The sequence below is a fragment of the Eimeria tenella genome, genomic scaffold (assembly GCF_000499545.2).
Source record: "Eimeria tenella Houghton genomic scaffold, Eth_scaff123, whole genome shotgun sequence".
Lineage (NCBI taxonomy): Eukaryota > Apicomplexa > Conoidasida > Eucoccidiorida > Eimeriidae > Eimeria > Eimeria tenella.
The window spans coordinates 34,313-57,276 of NW_013541490.1; the positions used below are offsets into that span (position 1 = coordinate 34,313).

The 22,964-nt window shown below is 50.0% G+C and overlaps 3 protein-coding genes across 3 annotated transcripts; 2 read left to right on the plus strand and 1 right to left on the minus strand.

Annotated features, from left to right (window-relative positions):
• Window positions 1-3,026: 3,026 nt before the first annotated feature.
• On the minus strand, window positions 3,027-6,856 carry ETH_00012080 (uncharacterized protein; the record flags this gene model as incomplete). Its single annotated transcript, XM_013373181.1, has 4 exons — window positions 3,027-3,527; window positions 3,853-4,006; window positions 4,324-5,149; window positions 5,365-6,856. 4 exons carry the CDS (start codon window positions 6,854-6,856, stop codon window positions 3,027-3,029), a joined length of 2,973 nt encoding a protein of 990 aa, XP_013228635.1.
• Window positions 6,857-14,007: 7,151 nt separating this feature from the next.
• On the plus strand, window positions 14,008-17,791 carry ETH_00012085 (origin recognition complex subunit 2, putative; the record flags this gene model as incomplete). Its single annotated transcript, XM_013373182.1, has 10 exons — window positions 14,008-14,324; window positions 14,449-14,613; window positions 14,964-15,298; window positions 15,398-15,486; window positions 15,584-15,699; window positions 15,891-16,080; window positions 16,615-16,727; window positions 17,030-17,221; window positions 17,415-17,585; window positions 17,743-17,791. The coding sequence occupies 10 exons, from the start codon at window positions 14,008-14,010 to the stop codon at window positions 17,789-17,791; spliced, it is 1,737 nt and encodes a 578-aa protein (XP_013228636.1).
• A 1,102-nt stretch (window positions 17,792-18,893) lies between these two features.
• On the plus strand, window positions 18,894-21,054 carry ETH_00012090 (Carbonyl reductase-like 20beta-hydroxysteroid dehydrogenase, related; the record flags this gene model as incomplete). The annotated part of the gene is made up of 7 exons (XM_013373183.1): window positions 18,894-19,124; window positions 19,271-19,412; window positions 19,643-19,725; window positions 19,931-20,068; window positions 20,186-20,284; window positions 20,449-20,545; window positions 20,768-21,054. 7 exons carry the CDS (start codon window positions 18,894-18,896, stop codon window positions 21,052-21,054), a joined length of 1,077 nt encoding a protein of 358 aa, XP_013228637.1.
• Window positions 21,055-22,964: the final 1,910 nt, after the last annotated feature.

Here is a 22,964-nt window from a genome sequence, read left to right on the forward strand (position 1 = left end):
TTTTAATTTCATTTTTTATTTTAATTAACCGTTTAAGAGCAGCAGCAGCGCAGCAGCAGCTGAGCTCCAGAGGAGGAGGCAGCAGCGCCTCCAGGGCCCGTTCACGCATGAAATCTGTCTGCCGCGCCTTCCCGCGCAAAATTATAATTATAAATATATTATAATTATGATATAAAATCAAACTGAATTACTTTTTACCACTTTCAAATGATAAATGCAAATAAAGAGCTCGAGAACCACCCACGCACTAGAGCAGGTCACCCGAGGCTGGTCTGTAGCTACACCCGAAGAGCCCCGAAGACAAAGTGGCTTGTACTTGATGTAAAGTCACTTCTTTAAAAAGAAACTCCTTCTAAGTTTACCACAACTAAATAAGCGAACTCTTTCCCTCTGTTTTCTCTTTTCAACAAGTGACCAACTGCAGGAAACTGTTGCCGTCCAGGTGTATATTCACCTCATCTGAACAGTCTGCTCTATTGGTCAAACTAGACCTCTCTTTATATTCCTTTTTCTAGTCTTTAAAAAAACAGTTAACTCTGAATTTGTGGGTGATCCAGTGCTCTATTCCTTCACTTATTTGGCCAAGCACCAGCTGAACTTTTTAAATAAAATTAAGTTCGAAACTTCGAAAGAAAAGTCGCGTTCCAAGGCACTCAGGTGTCTGTACACCCCGAGCACAAAAGCGCCAACTGTCTGCCCCCTTTCTGTAAGACACAGAAGACACACAAAACTAAATAAATATGAACCGCAACAGAAACGCAGCCACTGCTTAGCAGCAGCAACAGCAACAACAGCAGCAGTAGCAGCAGCAGCAAGATCAAGCCGCAGCAGCGCCAAGACCTGAGGGAGAGGCTGCATGCAAAAGGTGACAACTTTGCAAAATGGGGATTAAAGAAGCAAATAAAATGAAACAAATAAACATTTGCAGATTGCACAACTAAGTAAAATTAAAAAAAGTATTTTCAGATTAAAAAAAATAAATAACACATGAAGAAATAAATAATCCGAAATTAAACAAAGCAAAAAAAACAGAATATTGCAGAATTATACAAACAAATAAAATGGGAGAAATAAATATTCCAAAATTAAATAAATAAAATAACAAGCGAACATTCCAAAGTCAAGATTAAAACAAAAGACATACATAAACAACCAAAATAAAAGAAATAAATATTTCAAAATTAAAATAAATAAATAGAAATTCGTCAAGTCCAGTCTACTAAAGCGAGAACTTCACAAAATGGATATCAAAGGAGCAAACAAAATAAAGCCAAATAAACACTTTCAGATTAAATAAATGAATAAAACAAAAACAAATAAACACCCCAAGATTAAACAAATAAATGAATAAATAAATAATAAATAAATAAATGAATAAATAAATGTTTCAAGACTAAATAGATAAAAATAATTCGCCAAGATCAGTTTACTAAAGCAGCAGCTCATAGCCGTCCGCTCCCTCTGCGCCTTTGCTGCCCCCCTTATCCCGTGGGGCGTTTTGCTGCTGCTGGCGTTTCTGGCAGCAGCAAAACGCTTGACGGCTTTAAAAAAAGATATTTAAAAAGATTAAATAAAATAAAATGTGCTGCACGCATTACTGCTGCAGCAAAGCTGCTGCTGCAGCCAAGATTTCGCGCAAAGGGAAGCAAAAACAGCAGACGCGGGGGCCCCGGCCTTTCGCCCCGCCGGGGGGGCCCGGGAGCCTCAGGACTTCGTGGCTCGCGCAAAACGGATCATCAGCCAGCGAATTCAATGCCACAATTCCAAATATTAATTAATTTCTGAGTTTAAATTCAAAATAAAATTAAAATTGCGGAAAAGGACCATTTAGAACAAGATCGGGCAGCAGCGACACACCACAACGCAGCCACAGTGTCAAGCATGCAACATACATGGGGAACAACCGGCGACTACGGAGATGCAGCAGAAGAAACATGAAAAGGCAAAAATAAATTACAGAAAAGAACTTAATTGGGGAAAATAAAAGGAAATAAAAGGTAAAAATGCCGCAAAGGAACCGACTTGTCCTCGCAGTGACGAGGTGATGCCAATCAAATGTGAACGACTGAAGACAGGGGGAACCTCTGACCTTAATTCTTCACTTCAAAAGAAATAAAATTCACTTCTCCACCTCAAAAACATTTAATTTCATTTCATTTCGACAACAACGAAGTTCTCCGATGGCTGCAAGCCCAAGTTCCACCCCATGGGCGTGTGCCGTCTACGCAGTTGCTCCGCATGCAGCCCCACAGTGTCATAAATAGGATTTCCTGCGCAGTAAATGAATTACTTTATTGGAATCGTTATTTATTACAGCTAATTCACTAGAAACACGCAGTTTTTCGCACTCTCTGCTGCCGTTTTCCTCGCTAACTCCCCTCCCCGGTGAGTCTACGAGAGCCACTTCGCCTTCCTGCGGCGGAGTCCGCGGGAGGCTGAGGCCACAGAAGCCTCTGCTGCATGCAGAGCTTCGCAAGCAGAGCCTGCTGCAGCCACTGATTGAGTCTGCGCATGCATGCATGCATTGACTTCAAGCGAAACGAGTGTCTTAGATTGTTGTGGGGGCGGCTGCAGCCGTTGGCTGAGCTCTCTGCGGTGCGCTGAGGCGCGCTGAAATGGGCGCAGGCCCCACTTTCCCAGCATTGTGAGTTCCCAGCTGTGGCTAGCTGTGGCTAGCTGCTGGCTAGCTGCTGGCTAGCTGCTGGCTAGCTGCTGTGAGAGTGGCAGAGTTCAAGTACACAAACTAGTGGACCAGACCGGTCCACACAGAGCGGGCAGGACCAAATCGATCTGAGACAGAATAAATGAAGAAGCAAACCCAAACGCTAACCACGAAACCCTCAACTCCTAGAGCCTAGCAAAGCTAGCTGCTGCCATTCTTGCTTTGCTGCAGCTGCTGCAGCAGCGCATGCAGCTGCAGCGGACGAAAGACACTTCGCGTGGCGCCTGCGCACCCCAAACCCTGCGGCTTGCAGACTTCAGTGGCGAGGGTTTAGGGTTTTGAAATTAGGGTTTGCGATTGGGAATTAGTCGCATCTTCTCCAAACCGCGGTGATGAACTCCACTGCAACTCGGGCTTGGAAGCTGTGGTCCACGTAGAGGCCCCTGGGCTGTTTGTAGTTCATTTCTGCGCCTTTTTCTGCGCTTTTTCCCGCCTTTTTGGCCTTTTCGTCTCCACTAAAGTTGCGGCTAATGTTTCTGCATGCAGTTCCGAGCCAGCGCCACACGGCGGTGCCGATCAAGGGCCAAAACGACTCTTGAAACAGATTGTGGCCGCCCCGGCCCACCACTGCGTACGTGCAGTTCGGGTTGTACTTGGGCACTGTTGCTGCAGCCCGGCAAACTGCCAAAGGCTCCACAATCGGGTCATCCAGCGCATGCAGACACAGCAGCGGCACTGGGACCAGCAGCATGTGCGGCAGGCAAGTGGTCAGGGCGTAGTAGACGCGCGTGCAGGAAAGCGGGGAAGAGGGAGTGAAACAAATCGACAAGTGCGTCAGCAGGTCGATCTCTCGCAAAGTCGACGTCTGAAACGCAAAATACAAACAAATAAAACTATTTAGTCACACCTTTCGAAGGTTGTCTACGCGAAACCCGCAGCCGGCACGCATCCGCTTCAGTAGGGGCCGCACAACTTGAATTTTGCGCCGAAACCAACCGCGTAAAAGGCCCAAGTGATGCTAAAAAAAGACAATTCTAAACTAAACGGGTTATTCAACTAAAATGAGCAAAAATGCGATTATGATCACGAAAAAAACAGGCACTGACACGCGTTTCCACCCGTGAGCTGATCTCGGGAACAAGTGCACCCCAGTACGTCGAACACCGCGGAATCAAACCCCAAAAGCTCACCATCTGCGAAAGAGCTATTAGGCCAGGGTCCAGCCCTTTTGTGAGGTAATTGTTGCTGGGTTCCAGCCACTGCTTCACCTTGTACATCTTCAGCATTGTGCTTTTGCACAGCCGGCCGGTGACGCCGCCGGCGCGGTCCAGGGAGCCGATGCAGCTGCACGCAACCCAAACCCAACTTGAATAATTGCATTTTCAACAACAAAACACAATTTAAAACTCTAAATCGTTGGCAGCGTGCAGCACACTGCGAGCCACAAAGCCCAAGAGGGACACCCCGGCCAGAAACGCCCACAGACTCCCCCGACTGACACAGCCCACTAGCTCCTCAGAAAATCCAGAGCCCCCCGAGGTGATACTGAGATATTGAAAACAATTAGTGGTTATTAAGTGAAAACAAACCCCAATTGGTTGCAGCTGGGGGCCCGAGAGGCCGCCGGGGGCCCCTGAGGCAGCTTGGGCACTTCAGGTTACCTGTCCAGGCACATGGCGTTCGAGATGGTGACTGCGCCTTTGAGGAAACGAAGCCACTCGAGACAAGGCACATATTCACTGGCAACTGCTGCTGCGAGGTCCCTGCAAAAGGGGGATAGTTCCAGCTGGCTGCTGCTGCTGCTGCTGTTGCTGTTGCTGCGTTTGCTGCTGCCGCTGTACTCGCTGCTCTCGCTGCTAGGCGTGTCCGCGGCCGTGGTCTGTGCGGAGTCCTTGCTGGACCCTTCGCGCTGCTGCTGCTGCTGCAGCTGCTGCTGCAGCTGCTGAAACGCCTGCTGCAGCCCCAAAGAGCCCAGCAGCCGAAGAATTGCGCAAGACCCCATAGAGTATCCCATGAGAAATACGGGAGGAATAAATCCATCAGGAATGGATTTGAGAAAAGCCTCTTCTTCCCCCTCCGTTATCATCCTGCAGAAGCCCTCATCGACTTCGTCCATTGTCAACACAGTGCGATGCTGCTGCTGCTGCTGCTGCTGCTGCCAGTGCTGCTGCTCCTGGTGGGTATGGGCGTGCTCGTGGCCCTGCTGGCGGCGGCGCGGCTCCGCGCCCGCCTCCGCCGCGCCACGCTGCTGCTGCTGCTGCTGCTGCTGCTGCTGCTGGTTGGGGTCCTTGAAGCCGTTGACGTGGAGATGCAAAATGAAAGAAAGAGCAGCTTGAACATCAGCACTGGTGGTGAGGTCGGTGGGCAAGTCCGATATGGGGGCTTCTATTCCCCGCAAGCAAGATAAGAAAAAGACACAAAAACCCTTAGCAGCAGCAAGCAGCACCACGTGCTGCACCTGCATGTCGTACGCCTTAGCGCCGATACCTGCGCAGCAGCAGCAGCAACGGCAGTGGCAGCAGCAGCGGCCGCAGCAGCAGCAGCAGCAGCAGGACACTGGATGCCACGCGGATGCAGGCAGTAGGCGCAGATCTAAGATGAGCGACTGGGCTAGTTTGAGAGTTAATTTGATTACTTAATTAATTACTTGTAAATTGATTAATTATTGAATAATTAATTCGGAAACTTGAAAGAAAACTCACCGCCCACAATAAACAAAATGCCTCTGCAGCCGCAGCGGCCGTGGGGTCTACCGTGAGGGAAGCGGCTGTCCGTGCAGCCGACGTCTTCGGCCCGGGCCCCTGCTGCTGCTGCTGCTGCTGCTGCTGCCGCTTCGGCCGCAGCAGCAGCAGCACTTGCTGCTGGCTGCGGGTGCTGCGCGGGGCCCCAGCTGTCGCGACAGGCCGCGGGGTCCGTGCGGTGTCTGTAGTAATGCAAAAGGACTCTGTCGCCATCTACAGAAGTGACCCAATACCTTTTATCAAATTTAATAAGTCGAACAAATCCAGTTTCTTCCTGGAGGAACAGCAGCAGCCCCTGCACCAGCCGGTGCTGCAGCAGCAAGCTGCTGGGCGCGAAGCCCCGGCCCAGTGACGGGCACGCCTGCAGCAGCTGCTGCCGGTGCAGCGCCGGCGACTGCAGCCACGAAGCAGCAAGTTGGCAGGACTTGCATTGTTCGGGGGCCCCTTCGGGGGCCCCTGCGGCCACGAGGGCCTCGGAAAGGGCCCCGGGGGCCCTCGACAAGCCAGCAGCAGCAAACCCGGGCCCCGGGAACCCCATGCTGCTGCTGCTGCTGCTGCTGCTGGGGGGCGGGGCCCCCGGGGTGCCTCCCGCGGCGGAGTCGCCGCCGCCCTGCGCGAGGGGGAGGGCCTTGGGGGCCGCGTTGTGCGCCGCCGCTGCAGCAGCAGCAGCAGCAGCAGCAGCGTCTGCTGCTGCAGCGTCCGCGGGGGGCGGGGGGCCCCCAAACCAAGCCTTTTGAAGCTGCTGCTGCGGCGAAGCAGGCAGCAACTCCCCCTTGATGGGCTTGTGGAGATCAGCAGCAAAAGAAGGATGTTCAGAAAAGTTCGGAGAAGCCACGGGAGCCTCGCCCCCCCAGCCAGCAAATCTGTCCACTGCGCTGTGGGGCAGCAGAAAGAGGGGGAAGGAAGAGTTGGGCTGCGCAGCAAAGGTGTCGGGGGCCCCCGGGGGGCCCCCCGGGGCCCCCGTAGGGGCGCCGGGGGGCCCCCCGGGGGCCCCCGAGGCCCCTGCAGGGGAGATGGGAGCAGCAGCACGGCAGGCGAGGGCCCCCAGGAGGCCCCGCTTGTGGTGCGCATGCCAGGGCCTCACTAGGCCAGAGAGGCGCAGCAAATAGCCCCAGCTGCGGCTGCTGGGGCTTTCGCATGCGCCGCAGCTGGCAGCAGCACCTTGCTGCTGCTGCTCCTTGTGCAGCAGCGCCAAGTTGAGGGGCCGCGGGGCGAGGGCCCCCGTGCCGATGACTGCGGGCCGGTAGACGCGGCGCCAGCTGCGCGGCAGCGGCAGCAGCAGCAGCAGACACAGCAGCAGCACACACAGCAGCAGCAGCAGCAGCACACCCGCCAGCCAGCCCAGCGTGCTCGCGGCCCCACACAGGCCGCCCACCCACGGGCTCTTCGCCAAACCTGCCAAGTATGTGGGGCCCCGCGTGGCCACCCACTGCAGCAACGCCGGCGGCGCCATCTCGTGCTGCTGCTGCTGCTGCTGCTCGCCTTGCTGCGGGTGCTGCTGCCCAGGCTCCTCTCGAGATCAGCTAAACACCCGTGGCCTGCTGCCTGCTGCAGAGCCTGCCCATCGCAAGCCCGAAGCGCCTCCAGCGGGTTAAGCTGCTGCTGCTGCACAACTGGGGCGGAGAAGAGTCAGTGAAGAAGCACCCAAGACAAACAGCTGCCAAAGACCCAGAGGGGGCTTGGGGCCCCGCGCGCGGCCAGCGGAGACCTTTGCAGAAAGAAACAAATAAAACTAAGGTTCAGAAAAGATGAAGGGAAGTGGAAGACGAAGAGAAGCGAAAGCTTTGCAAAATATAAACGAACTTGCACCAGCCGCTCTGGGGTGGTGAGACCGACTCAGAACACGTGGGGGATGCGACTGTGCCGCTTAAGTGCAGCCTTCTTAGGACAGGAGGTAGACACAGACCCTTATAACAATTCAATAGTACGTAATAAATATAATTTATTTACTTCAGTCGATAACAAAAATACAAACACACCAATTCACCAAGCACGCAAACCCTCGCGCTGAAGCGCGACTCTGTCCGCCACGGTCGGGGCCCCCCACCTTTTACAGTGTCTGTGTCAAAAGAAAGGCCCCCGTTTGTTTTAAATGCTTTTAAATTTGTTGAACACTAGTTAATTTGTAGACAAGAGAGGTTTCGTGAGCACGACATTCTGGAACAACGCCGGTGCCTCCAAAAGGACACGCAACCGCACCAGCACTGCGCGCTGTTTTGTTCCTAAATTTAGTTTCCCCTTTCTCATATCCGTGTCAGTTTACGTATAATTTATATCCACCTCAGCCCCACTCATTCAGCTTGTCTTTGGCCCTGCGGGCCCCCCTTTTCTCGGAAATAGCCAGCTCGATCACCTATATCCGGAGCTCCTTCGCTGAGAGGGCACTCACAAACTCTGCACTGATAACAGCAACTTCGTGCAGCCTACATGTGGGGTTTCATGCTCCATATAGACACTCCACGAGGATGCAGACACCAGCACATGCAAAACGAATGGAACTTCGAGAAATTCAAGCAGTTCTTCGCGAAGATAAATGGAGCGTTCATGGCCAGTGACACATATCCACAGTTACAGGGCTGCAGAAGAACTAGATATCATTGCAATACTGATAAAGCCGTGGCTGAAGGAGTCACGGAGAACTATATAGCACTATTTTGGTCACGGGAACACCGCAAGAAACTAAGGATCTAATCAAAAACGCTGGAAGGCTACGCCCAGTCGATGGTATCCCGGCAGGTACATTGCAAGTCGAGAGGCGACACTTCAGAGAGACGCTGCAACGCAGACACACACAGGGTCCGCCGCTCTCCAGGGCTCTAGTGTTAGCAGAGTACGCCCTCTCAAACAATCAAAGCCCCCTGCATGCGTGTTCAGAAGTATTGGAACCTATAGTGGCATGCACAAGATTTGTGTGGAACCTATAATGGCATGCACAGGATTTGTGACACTGGTTGTGGGGATAGATCGAGGCAATGGATTTCTTTTTTGGGAACACGGTGCATTGCGTCATACCTTGTTTTCTCTGGAACACTCTGTGTTTATATGTTTTCTGATCCAGGGATCGACCAGAGTTGGCTCCCCCACTTCCTGCCGTGTCTGTGGGGCAGAGCCAATGGACCTCCCCACAATCATAGATTCATATACCGGTACGCGATTTTTCCAGCCACCACAATGAGCAGTGGACGATTAAAAGCTACATTTAGATCATTTCACTTGCAGTTAGATGCTAGCCCACACCCAATACAGGCCACTAACCTCTCTGGCCGTCCCACCCCTCGGATGGTCTGCTGCCGCTGGATTGGAGGCCAGCACCCCCTGCCTGATTCCACACCGCACTGTTTAACTTTTACGTCGAAAGCCTGAAACAGCGGTTTTCAAACTTCCGTCGTACACCGGGAATTTGCGCGGACTCTGTGGGTCAGCAAAAAGAAAAGCATCAAATTTCGGAGGAACAGAGGCTCCTGAAAAGCGAACTTTTACGCAAGACAGAGCCAAATCAGATTTCAGAGGAGCAGAGGCTGCCCAGAAGGGACCCTTCATGCGAGATGCCGCCAAATCAAAAGATTTTGTCTTCCAGGCTAGGGACGTTACAGGGGCTACCCAGAAGAGACCTTTCACGCGGGACGTAGCCCAATCAGGGGATTTTTCCTTCCAAACTAAAGATGCTAGGAAAAACGCTCATGTTTATAGATGGGGAAAAGCTAGTGCAGCTGTTATATGATTGCTTCTAAATGCATGCAGCTTCTTTGTCTCCTGACAGCTTGCTAAACCGCAATCCTTTGCATGATAAAACCACGACCGCAAGGAGTTTTACTGGGAAAACTCAGCTTGTAGAAGGCAACGCTTGACACTGAATACTCTGCCCGGCATGATCCAAAGTAATTCCGTTCACCCGTCGGCTCAGAGAGAATAGAAGACAGCTGTTACGGGGTGGAGCGCGTCACAATCCAGGATTCTTGTGTCGGCGCTTCCCAAGGAGAAGCTGAGCAGTTGGCTTTTTTTGCTAACTGATGCGACATGCTAGATGCTTTGCTACTTTGCTACCGATGCTAGTTGCACTAGGGCAAAATAAGTAGTTGCTCCATATAACGATACGCGCTTTTCCTCCGCTTGTGTTCATTCTGCCTGTGTCAATCTTCCCCGGATCCTCGTAAACACGCATCTGGAGACTCTTGGAGTAGTCATCCCACTAGTTTTGCCATTGATGAGTTGATCCTTTTTCCTCACTTCAGTGTCATGTCGTACCACGCTGTGTGCACCATCCGAGTGCATGAAATTCATGGATGCAGACGGTTCGTTGTTAAACGCCCTGATAAGCATTCAGCTCGAATCGCGGTTGTTTAGGCCCCTTCTTTAAGTGGGCCCCGGTAACAGCTGTCTTGCGGCGAGCAATCGACAGGTGTCTGATCCATGCCGCCTCTTCAGTATTTTATCAATTAGCTTGGTGTGTTCCTTTTGAGCCTTCCCGTGACCCTCGCAGCAAATTGCTATCAGATATTGTTGCACAGCAACAGTGACAAGAGTTACTGCCTCTTTTGCAAAGCTCTTCAAGTTGGTCACCACGTCCTAATTTATGAAGGCCTGCTCTTTGTTCCAGGAGTCCTCTCGCTGTTTCGTACAGGCAGCCGATTCTGCAGTGTTCGCGAGGTCCATCCACCAGAACTGGCAGCTCCCGCGCCACAGTTGGGTCTCGTACTTCTATACAGCATTTCTCATTTCTCCATGTACTTTAGAGAGGTACTTTGGTATGACATGGGCTGCCAGCCTTCTGGTGCTATGCCACTCTGCACCTCCGCAGCAGCACAATTCAGTGCCGCGCTGGAGTCACATACTTCTGACGACCATTGTTTAGATCGTAAGCCAAACATATTCCTGTGCCAGCTTCAAAGCACCAGGCATAACTCCGTCCGCATTACGTCAGCGCTTCGATACACACAACTAGTTCGTCTGCGCATACACTGCTCTTCACTTGCATCCACAGTATTGCCAACTAGCTTTTAGAGCACACAAGCTTCGACAGATATTGAACGCAAACAGATGCACACAGCTAGCACTTGCAGGTCATGACTCAATAGCAGTTGCGCTAATCGCCAGGCAAACGGCAGGTATTTAGCAACCTATTCCACTGGCCACCACCGCAGTGCGGCGCATTACAACGGAACACGAAATAAATTCTGACTTGTGAGTAAAATCATACTAAACCTAGTCGAAACAATAAGTAGGTATGCTAAATGTAAAAATGCAGATTCTCTGATAGTGGGTGGCCGCTTCATGCTCTGGTGGAGCACCCTGAGCGTGGGAGACGACACACGCCCCAGACCCCAGAGTCAGATATTGCGAACAAAGTACAATTGAACTCTACTGACTTCTGGAGCTTTAGTTACGTAAGCATAGTGTTCGTCCGTATTTAAGCGTTCATTTTATTCATTCATGGCGTTGAAAGCGTTTCTTCGACAGCATACAGGTCAACGTAGCAACCAAGCCGAGCTTGATGCACTACAACTGTGGGCAGCTCCGAAGTATATCTTTATGTCTCGGAAGCCGCACTTGCAAAGCCCCAGGGAAAGCGTGTCCTATAAGTAAGATATACGCTTCCATAACGTGCATCTCACAGGAGCACCCAGAAATCCTGCACTGGCGATATCCAGGAGAGGAACCCTTAGTAAAGACCCGGCAAAAAAATGCAAAACAAAAGGGTGGTACGGCTCAACTTGGAAGAAGGAGTCAGAAGCACTAATGAAATTCGTGTCGTTCAGCGCCCAAATGCCAAAGTGAAACTGGGACGAGGGATGCTGGTACAATTTGAACCGAAAGCCCGCCATCCGACGCCCGCGGTGAGAGTGCAATCACACGTTTTAACAAGGGAGCTATGCGTTGCGATGAACGCATTAGGCGCAAAAGATATGGTCCAGCACCCTTGTGACAGGGCCCACAAGAAAGGTCTTCTCACTAGGGAGGGGAACCACAGATGCCAGAGATATTGGAGAACATGCGGCTAAAAGTGCAGAGGGGCCTTTTTATCAAGCAACAGCGAAGCGCAACCACACGGCGACAAGAGAACTAGTAACTGGCAGTGGAATAGAAAGCAAAGGAGGAATGTGGGGCAACGCGATTTTAGGGGCCAAATACCCGATTAAGTAGTATGCAGTGCTGGTGGCACGGCATGTATGAATGCGCAACCAGTGAGTTCCGGGCCATGCACTGTAGCAGGACTACAGCGGCACTTGTCCATGATGATGTGGCTGCCCACATGCACGTAAAGCCTTGTTGCGTACGGGTGAATCTCTTGGGAATTTGACTCCGGAGACTGTAGAGCAGATACAGCAAATACCGCTCAGGTTGTGGCGGCTCTTTGAGCCACACGAGAGAAGTTATGTCCTGGCCGCGTGGTAACTTCATATGTCCAATGGGATAAGCTCAGAACCTCTGGAAAGGCCATATGATACGACGTATCTACAAAGTGCAGCGGCGACATGGGGAAAGCAGATGCATAATCAGATGGCACTTGGCAGAAGGCAACTGTAAAACAGGCGGAAGGTTTGCTTGCGAGACCGACACAAAGAAATAACGAAACGGCGGCCGCAGCATTTATATGCCCACTTCTCTAGCGAAATAATTCACGCAAGAGACATGAGGTGAAATTGAGAGTCAAGAAGGCGTGGCTCGTCCGGCAGGCATGCGTGAGCAGGCATGCATGGATTCCTACCATCTTAGTGGGCAGGCGCAAAGATCTTATGTTAAACTAGATCTGTCGGAATCAAACACAGAATTCGCTCTATGACACTATGAAGATCGGTAGTGCTTTGCTACTTTCACTCCAGCTTCACGGCAAAGTAGCTCCTCAAGTGTCGAGCTTTGAAGATTCTACAGTTGTCAACTACAGTGCAGACAAACATGAGAAGACGCGGAAAGAAAAGAAGCTTGAGTACATTCTCTTTGGTGAGTGACTGCAGCGAAGAGTCCCCAACCGAGATACTCGACATATTAATTGTGCACCTAGTTGTCTTCTCGAAGTTTTCGCCAGTCAAGATGCAGCCAGAATGTACTTCTTTTTGGCCAAAACTTTTGCGAAGCTCTGTCAGAAATCCTTCATTTATGATGTAAGGCGCGGCCAGCTAACTTGCAAACATGAGGTCGCTCACTTGTCACCAATCGGCTACATTTACAGGCAACCAGTTCAACCCCTGAGAACGCCTCAGAAAATATCTTATATAGGCGCGTGCATAGAATATTGACTGAATTGGGGCGTTGCTCACAGTGCCACATCAGTTGGAAGGAGCTACGACGCAAGGATGCACACCAGGAAGCACTGAGGCGCCACGACTTTTTCCAGCCCCCCATAAGTTTATTCTGATACATTTCTTAGAGATAGTGAATTTCCTAGGGTCTAAATCTACAAAGGGTAAAAGGATTCAACTTGACACAGAGAATTAGGTGGCCGATTGCGCCTCCCGCGCCCACTTCTTTGGGACTCATGGCTGGCTGGTAGTGAGGGGCAAATGATAAACGCGACGATTTGTCTTGAACAGATATATAGCACTGGAACTTTCTGAAATCCAACTGAGCTTTTAATGACGTCGGACCGTTACTTACTGTTGAAGGTACGTTGCAGCCTTCACCTCATACCCTTATCCTAGAAATGCAGCTGATGGCCTAGAACTACAAGACTAAGGCGCTAAACTAAAGCCCTTTGGGACTATTGGCATTTTCTGTACCAAATAGCTGCGCCTAATGCTCTACCGTGGGTTTGAAGTGACGGCACAGTCTAGAGAAGCGGCCCTGGTCCAAAACATAGTATCAGGCGAAGTTGCATGGTGTCCTTCATCCCCATTATTGTCTTATAGCTCGCCCACAGAGAATCAAAAGTGCTGCATTACTTAAATATAACAAACTAAGCACAAACTAATGGTGAAATGCGTGCATGAATCGCAGTGGACTGCTGCTTGCCTTTGCAGGACTTTATGCATTGTCCTTCATCGCTTGCAATGTATTTAGATCGGCTAAAAAGTTTATGTAATGAAAGAAATTTAACAAAAAGCAATACACAGTCGCTTGCTTCATGCCACGGCTGGAATTGTCAGGTCACAGGGTCTATGATCAACAGAGCATAACAGATCTACGTCTCCTTAAGTGCCTTGTTACTTTCCAGATGAGACAAAGTTTGTATTTTTTAAATTTTCGTTTTCAGGAAATAAAGTGATATTTTTCTGCGCGTTATCAGCGAAGAGTGAGCCTACTGTATCTTCAGCAGAGAGCGCAGCCGACTGGTTGCTGCATGCGACCAACCCCACTGATACCTCCTCACAAAGTGGACCCCAAGAAATACAGGATCTTGCTCGTAAAAATCCACTTTCTATAAAGTAATTTAACTGGAAACATAATTTTGTTAAAGAATCTTGCTGATTTATCTTCTTGAAAGGCTACAGCGACTTTCATTCACGACTGCGCAGATGTTCTGCTGCCACCACCTGCCAGCCAAAGTTCCAGGTTTCCGGGATTATTTGGATGCTGGCGCTTTAACATCCTTTTTCTCGTTCCCCCTACATTTTTTTGACTGCTTTTTATTTTGTTTCTTTGATTAATTGCAGTATTTCATCCCAGGGCATGGCTCCCTCAGCCCAAGCTGCTGTTCCTGCACCTGCTGCAGACGGCAGCGAAAACATGAACTTCAGCAAAGACGACGCCGCGTGGCTGGTGCGTCAGTTCGGCCGTTTCAGACCACTGCTGCAGACTCAAGATGGCTGTCCTGACTTCCTCACGGAGTTAGGCTTGGGGGCTTTATCTGCAGCCCCCGAAGCCCCAGTGCCGCAGGACGCAGACAGGAGCCGCCGGCTGCTGCAGTGGGCAAATAGGCAGCACAAGGAGCGGCTGCAGCATTTAAAACAGCTGGGAGCCGCACACTCGCGGTTCATTCGCTCTGGGTGAGGCAGCAGAGCCGCAGCAAACCCTCAGGGTTTAGGGTTCAGACTTGAGGGTTTGAAGAAACCTCTTCTGAGCCTTAACCATCTTCTAACAATTTCTTTCTGCGATATGTTTGCTGATTAGTGCAAGGACTCAGAGGCGGAAGCGAACAAGGGGCTGCGAGCTGGGGGTTGAGAGCAGCAGCAGCAGCAGCAGCGAGGAAGAACCGCCCTCAGCAGCAGCAGCAGCAGCAGCAGACGAAAACAGCAAGCCCACAGCAGCAGCTCGTAGTATCTCTGGGTCCGAAAAGTGAGAACTGTTTGCATATAAATGCATGCGAGCCTCTAAGATTCTCTAAAAGTGATAGTGAAGTTTTAAGAATTCATAATTTACACGTTTTACTATTTCTCCCGTTTTGCCCTCTTTGGCCTTTTGCCCTCTATGCCTACACATGACGTATTTGCTCTTCGGCATTTGCTGCAGTTCTGGTTTGCTGCTTCAGCTCGCAGCAACTCAGAATTAAAGATACATGCATGCGCATACACTTTTGCCCAAGATTGCATGCAAGAAAGCTAATTAGGCAGCTAATATTTCCCACAACAAATGCAAAATGGACAAGTTCTAATGTGCTGCTGCGCTGTCTTGTGGCCCTTGAGCAGCAGCGCCCAGCAGGCGTTTCCCGGTGCTGCTGCTGCTGCTGCTGCTGAGGATGACGCCGAAGAGTGCAACGTGCTGCTGTTTTCTGCATTTGATTTATTATTTTGTTCGACGGCCACTTCGAAACATTCAAAAGAGACTTTGCCGAGTTGTCTGCTGGACTTTGTCAGCGAAGCAAGGCAGCAGCAACTGCCTGCAGAAAGCCCCAGAAGGCTGCAGAAGCACAAGGAGGCAGCGCATGCAGCAAAAGTCAGCAGCAGCAGCAGCACTAACAGCAGCGACAAAACGTCCGAAGAAGATGCAGAAGTGGCGCAGTCTGCAGTGTGCGACGAGGCAGGTGCGTCTTGCGTTTCTGGGGTGTACGGACACCTGAGCGGGACCCACAGCTATCTCTGAAAAGCCTGAAATCAGAGTTTTTAGATTTTTTTTTGCACAGAGCTGCACCCCATTCGGCAGCTGCAAGAGAGCGTTTTGAATCTTCCCGAGCAAAACAAACAGACCAAAGAGAACCTGATGCGGGAGCAGGTGAGGGCAGGGCAAATCCCGTGGCCTATACCCCGAACTCTTGGCCTAAATTCTAAAAACTTGAATTTCCCTTTCTTGTTTTCTTGTTTTGCTGCAGCTGAAGCTGCTGGCAGTGCGCTGGAAGTGCCTGCTGATGAGCGGCTGGAATGTGCTGGTGGCGGGCTGTGGCAGCAAAGGCCGCCTGCTGCGCGAGTTCGCCAGCAGCATGTTAAGGTACAAATTAACTAATGCATTTTCTCTTTCTTTTTGAAGTAGAGTTCAATTTGGGTGCTGATCAGCTGCAGCAAGCAGCAGTTTCCTGCTGCTGCTGCAGCCTGTTGCGGAGGCAGCCTTTGGCTGCTGTTCAGCGCTGTCTTGTGCAAAAGTAGAAACCTCTTGTCCTTTTTTTGGCATTTTTGTCTCAGCGATGGCTTTTGCTGCGTTTTAAATGCTTACCAACGCGAGTTTAAACTGTCCCAGGCCCTGCAGGCCACAGCGCAGGTCATTCGAGGCCACCTGCGCACGCAGAGTAAATACACTGCAGCAGCAGCAGCCACAATTCCTGCTGCGCAGACTGCAGCAGGCAGCAGCGCCTCGTGCGACCGGCTCATCAAGGTAAGAAACGCATTTGGATTCGAAGGTGGTGCATGCGACATGCATGCAGCTTGAGCGCAGTAGCTCTGTTGACCAGTGGACCACACCGCAGAGCGCTGCTGCAGCTGCATCCGCGGGGGAAAAACACTTTTTGTTTTTTCAGGAACTGAAGGCCCTGCTGAAACAAAGCTGCCACCTCCTATATGTTATAGTAATTGGGTTTGAGAGTTCAACATTAACAGACACCCGCCGCCACCTGGCAGCGCTGGCGTCTTGTGATAAGGCAAGTGGGAGTTCGCAGTTTTCTGACTTGCAAAAAGTTGAAATCTTTTGTCCCCGCATTTCAATTTAATTCTGCCTTCTTTTGCATGCACTGCACACTTTTTTTCGAATTTTTCGTGAGGATTTCGCAGCAGGAGCAGCTGCTGCAGCGGGAGCTGTGCTGCTGCAAACTGCAGCAACAGTGCAGGCTCAGTTTAGTGGGATTTGTGAAATTCAGAAACAAAATTCGGAAATTTAATTTTGCAATTTGCACTTTGCTGCTGCTGCTCTCAGGTGCGCCTAGTCTGCAGCGCCGACCACATACAGCATGCGCTGCTGCTGGACGCAGCAGAGCTGCGGGACTTCCGCTTTGTGTTCGAGACAGCTCACACTCGCCAGGACTACAGGTGGGACAGAAAACAAGTTTATTTGCGCTATTTTGTCTCTTTTGCAAATTTGAACAAATAAACTAAACAAAACTACAAATATGATGCGCGGGGGCCATTTGGCCTCAGGTTCTGCACTCATTCGTGCTGCTGAGGTTTCCTAGTGGTCTCTGTGCGTATGCTGGTGTAGCGAGATCCTGCAGCATTTCCCAATATAAAGTGGCTGTGCATGGCTTTCACATTTTGCTGTCAATTGCTGTGTATTCACTTGAACAAGAGAATCTATGAAATGGATTTCGAGATCTTTTTGTGCAAAACTGCAGAGATGAAGTGCTGAGCCGGTGGGGCTCCATGTGCGGGTTCGTGCCTGGCTGGCTGTGGGCGGGAAGCAGAGTTCAGGGCGGCGGCAGGGGCGGCAGCAGCGTGAATTTCGAAGTGGTGATGCGAGGGTTGACGACGAACCACAAGCGGCTGCTGCGCTGCATTGCTGAGTTGCAGCTCGCGCAGATCGAGAGGTGAGAAAAGGGGATTTTCGAGCTTTCAAACATGCAAAACAATAAAGCTTGACCGAAAAATAAGCTGTGGCAGTCGTTTGACTTGCCCGCTCTTGTCTTGTGAATTTGAACACTTCCATCTTCTCATGCAGGCTTCAACGCCACCCTTTTGTCATGATCATGCTTTCTTGTGCTTTTTGCGCTGCTTGTTCAGAAACGAATCGCCCATTGTGGCTCTCAGTGATCTCGGCACTGAAACAAGCGGCATGTCCTTGTCTTTGAGCCGACTGAAACTCAAAGAGCTCCTCGTGGAGGTCACTAGCCACGGGGCCGCTGTGCAGGCGCGAAAAAATGGCCAGGAAGCTGTAGCTATTCGCGCAAATAAGTGTGTCCCGATCATTTTCTTGCAAATTACGTGTCATATTACATCTTCAAAAGCTTAGATAATTGTGGACTAAGCCTTCGTTTAGCCAACACACCATCTCGGCCCCAATTCATGTGGTTCTGTTTCTTTCGTGTGCGGCTGCCTTCGTCCCCTGCAGGGCTCAACTGCAAGAACTCCTTGGGCTTTTAGACAAAGCCGGACTCTGAAGTTAGACTTCTGTGGAGATTTTTTTCTATCTCCTCAAGCCTTGGCCTTTCTTGGGCCGGCTTTTGTGTAGGTCCTGTAGCCTCTTCCCTCCGCCGCTGATGCCGCTTCAAGCCTGAAGCTGTTAGTCTAGGCAATGTAATCAGTGCGCAGGGAAATGGAAGGTGGGCCCTTCTACAGGTTTGGCTCGCATGAGTCTGTGCAGAGCCTGGGCGTTGGGACGCCTGACTTGCAAACGCATTCAACATCTTGGAATTACATTTGCTGCTTAGGATTGCAGTATAGGGCTTTCGTAGTCCTTCGTCTAGAGAGCACCCAAACACAATCCGAGACCCAACAGAGCATGCAGATCCAGATTTTTGCTTTGCAAGGTTACCTTAGAGGAATGTGCACAGATGCTCCTTTGGATGCCTAGTGCAGTCTCTCCTTTACGCCCCTAGTTAATGAATTTTCCCCTCGGTGCGTGCAAAATTCCAGTTATAGGCTCGAGATGTATGTTAGATTTTTCATGTTCCATGTCCCAGAGACACTCTGTGGCGAATACGACTGAGGGGCAACAATAGCGCGAAGGAGCTTGAAGCCGGAAGGTGTTCGTCCTAAGATCCCCAAATCACCCATTATTTGATATTTCATTTCAAAAAATATGTAATACGTCATCTAAATATTGAAAGCGAGAACTCGTTTGCGGTTCTCGCACCTGGCGTCCGTAAAGGTCTGCACCGCTCGACACCGCGCCAAGTCCTTCCAAAGGTTCATCTTCAACCACTTTTGCCTTCATTTCTTATCGAAAAACTGGATAGTCTCTGTTTCTATTTGTCGCACTGCATACACGGGAAATTTTCACTTCTACTGCCCGTGTGGCCACTGACGACAGTTTCGCCTGCTGTGTCAGCAGCGCTTCCACTTGCCAACAGACGCGTTCTGCGGAACTCTTTGAGCGGAATGCCTTCGTATTTTCCATTTAAAGAGCTAATACAGCCATTATTATCATCAGCAGCGCTTTTGCTGCGGTAGCTGCTGCGGTTGAGTGTGAAATACCAGTGGTTTGTTAGTAGGCTCGATCGAGTGCCTCATTTCAGCTGTTACAAACCGCCGTGTCTGACAATGGCATTCTTCTTAAGCGCCAAGTGGGCATGGGTTGCCCTGCAATTTGTTCTTAAGAGGCGAGAGGAACTCCAGAAAATGCGGAAAAGAGGCATTGTGGTGGTCATCATAGGCGGCACCACTGGACTCGACATGGCCATTGTGCACAGCGTCTGTTCCCGTCTCACCCAAATTGAAACCTACGGAGTTCACAGCGTTATCATAACAACGAAGAACGAAACTGAAGGAGTCGTAAGCCGTTACTTCCGAGCTGCTGCAGCGTCTGCACATAGCTGTTGCAGTTTCATCAGCAGAAAGGCTGGGCCGCATTCCGTAGCTATCTCCAAGCCAAGAGCCAAAACAGTGACAGAATGAAATTTCTTACTTATTGCCCTCAGACGAGCCTGGAGCTGCTGCGTCACCCGACAGTTCGCGTAGGATACCATCAACTCGATGCGTCCAACAAGGAAAGCCTGATGGCCTTCTGCCAGCATTTCAAGGAGCAGTTCGAAAGCATCGATATCCTGATCAACAATGCAGGTAATCAGAGAGAAAGAGGAGAAGGCTTGGGTGTTCACCTTTTCATTCCAGTTGACCTGCTTCACCTTCTAAAGCTTTAGTCAAACAATCTCCTGGCGATGTAAATAGGCTCACAGTTTGCTTTCGTTAATCCTAATAATTAGGGCAAAAAGCAAGCTTCGGGGAAGGGGACTGTGAGGAAGCAATCTTCAGAAAACGTTTGCGTTGCTGCTTCTTTTGTTGCTGCGCAGGCATGCTTCCCTCAGCCGCTGAATTGGGCTGCAAGGGCGACACAGAGACAGTAATGAACGTAAACTACTACGATGCCAAACTGGTTAGTGCACTGCAGCAAAAGGCTCTTCGCAAGACAAGCTTTTCCATGCTTTTGCAATGCAAAAGGCAAACGCGCCGTCCTGCCAGTTTTTGGATCGACGCCCCTCATAACTTTGCATTTGCATGCTTCTTATTTTTTAATTCTGCGTTCGCATGCTTTTTATCTTCTAATTTTGCATTTGCATGCTTTTTATCTTCTTATTCAGGTGACATTCACACTGCTTCCCCTCATGGCTCCCGGCGGCCGCATTATCGTTGCGGCATCAGGCCTTGCTGAGCTCGCTATTCGCTGGATGAACAATGAGACGTTCACGAAGCTCTTCAGCGAAACTTCCACAGAAGATGCAAGTTTTTGTCCGCTCCTTAAAATTTGAATAGCTGTTCCTCTGTATTAAGTCTGATTTTTCCATTTTACTCATCCAACTTCACAATGCATACTGAAACTCTGGGTTTATTTGCAGGATATTGACGGTGTTGCTGGCGGTTTTGTTAAGGAAATTTGTGATTCAAGTGCAGGGGGCAAGCGCGTGCATGATGCACTGGCCTACCCCTTTGCTCAGGCAAGCTGACACTGCAACTTTCGCCGAACTCAGTCAGGTCATTTGAGCTGACGCAGGAGGTCCTGTTTACTTTCTGCAGCTTCTCTCGCCTCCGTATCCCCCGACTTGCTATGCGGCTTCGATACACTGAATGACTTTTGCATTATTCTTTCTGACTCGCTTAGGCTTCGCGAATCGCGCTGACTCAGTATCTGGGAAATCAGCTGAAGTGGAGCTCACGAGATCCTGCAATGCGCGTTACGGCCTGTTCTTTTACTCCGGGTAAGGCAGTAGTAGCCTGCTTAGTAGAACAATGACAATGGTGTAGTTTTCCACTGGTGGCAAGCGAGACAATCTTCCCCTTTCGCGGCCTTGTCTGATTCGCTGATGTTCGTAGTTCCTGTGGAGGTGCCCTACAGAATAGTTCTGCATGCAGAACTGCATGCAGATTGAGACGTAGCCTTTCCTTAATTACGTTTTATATAAAATAATCTCTTTTTTTAGGCTGGTGCCGGACTCCGTCTGGCAGCAACAGGGCTCCCTTCTCAGCTGCTGAAGGGGCAGAGGAAGCAGTCTACGCTGCCTTCGACGCAGACGCAGAGACAATCCAGGGTTCATTTCTCATAGGACGGAAACCCGCAAGATTTGGAGATGGACACGCAGTAGCAGTAACTGGAAATTCTGGGGAAGCACACACTGCAGCCGGGCGAAAAACAAACGACGACACATACAAATTTGCAACGGGGAAAATTGCAACAGCACTCGCTCTAGTTGCCCGGGTGGTCCGTTAGAGCTGTATGGATTTGAAGAAGACGGGAGCTTTGTGTGCAAAATGTATTTATTTTGTAGCGCTACGTGTAATTTAGTCCCAATGCATTTGTGCAACAAGTGGAAACGCAAATGTCGCCAGTTTGGCAAAAACGGAACAAGCACCGTGTCACAATGGAGTGAATTTGGCGCAAGCTTTAGTTTCAAAGCCAGTTGGATCCCTTTGCGGGGAAAACGGAGTTTCAAAGCAACAAGAAACTGCTCTTCCTATCGGAATTGGCGCTAAGGGTTTACTGTGGATTCGCCAATCACGACAGCAGCGTTACCGATCAAATAGAACAACACATTTGGAGCTGCGCCTCTTTTCTCAAGAGAGAAATTAGACAGGGCCCGAGATCACTTCATAATTGGAAAAACTTCGGCGAAAATGGTAGTTATGAAAGACAGAGGAGCCGCTGGTCTTCACCCTAGCGTGGATACTTGACAGCTTGATGCGTTTCCTCAGTCGACAGCATCGAATATTGAAAGGGAAGTGCAGCACATTGAGGCCAATATTCTGGCCTGGTTTTCGGGAACATCCAAACATTTTGGTCGTTTTTCTGTGATGTTCTTTGTGTTTTTCCCACTGAACCTGCATTGGCCTAGCCCTGCACTTGCTTTAGATCAACTGGAAAAAAATTGCCCGCTTAGAACAACTTGAAAATCTGTCTTCGCTTTAGTGGCTTCTTTGTAAGCCCATTTAAGCAACATGGCTCCTCCTTGAAAGCAGTTCCCTGAAAGCCATAAGTAACGCCAGAAGGGTCCAGCCGTATGCATGCAACCCAAACAACTTGCTAGAATGGAAGAAGAAGAGTAAGTTGCACAGGATTTCTTAGTTCGTTAAGTGGGCGTCGATACTAGCTTGCTGGCCATGATTAGTCACAGCAGGGTGTGTGACAGAGGAGGAAAGGAGTAGGGTTGCGTAATACTCTAATGTAGGCCGTTAGGCTCCAAGGATCTCCTTACTTCTGCCTGTTTAGAAAGGCCAAGCAAACCACTGATTAAGTAGCAGCGGCTTGGTACAGAGGACTGCAAATGCTCAATTCTTGCTTCGAGCCAACAATGCTGTGTTTCTTCTTTCGCTTGATTCGTGCTTTGCAGCGCTTGCTATTTCTGACCAGTTCAAATTACTCAACTGGTCTTGGCCAAGCACTAGAAATCTTAGTGTCTTTTAGAGTTAGTGAACTGCTCGGATCTTGCATATTTCACGTCAAGCCCAATGTAACATGCTGCTGTGCTGCACTGTTGCGGTCTTCTGCAGCGGTCCTGCGTCAAAACGCTGGATTGCAGCAGGCATGAGGCGGTGCAGCTAGAAAGGACCTAAATAAATGTCCTTTCAAAAGAAATAGAAGGTTCACTCATTAAGACTGTAATACTATTGCATTTTCCTGTTCGGCGTAACTGACTTTTCGCTCGCGCGAGTTAAGGACCAGGAAACGCCAACTCTAAAATTCGGCGGGACTGCCTGTAAAAGTTGGTTAAAATGTACCTAGAGTAAATGAAAGCTTTAAAAAACATTTAAGATGAGCTCAGGATGCTCCATGTGCGCTTCTCAACTTTGATTGATAGGAAGGAGGAGCTCGCCGTGCCAACCGACCGACGCGGCGAGCAGCGTGCAATGGCCAACCTCCAATAGCTATTTCGAAATGGTTTCAAAGCTTCTTCTCATTAAAAGCAAAGCTAAACGTATGTGAATGGCGATTTGCAGCATTCTCGGGAGCTTTTATCTGCATGCAGCGAGGCAGGCAGTGCTGAGGCCTGGGCCTGGGTCGGCCGTCACTGTGACGCAACGGTGTTCTTGGGTTTCAACTCTCAAACCACAACAATGCTACATTCTTAGCTTCTAGCCCTACTGTTTCGTGTCAACTGGTCTCTCAGAACCAACGACAAATTC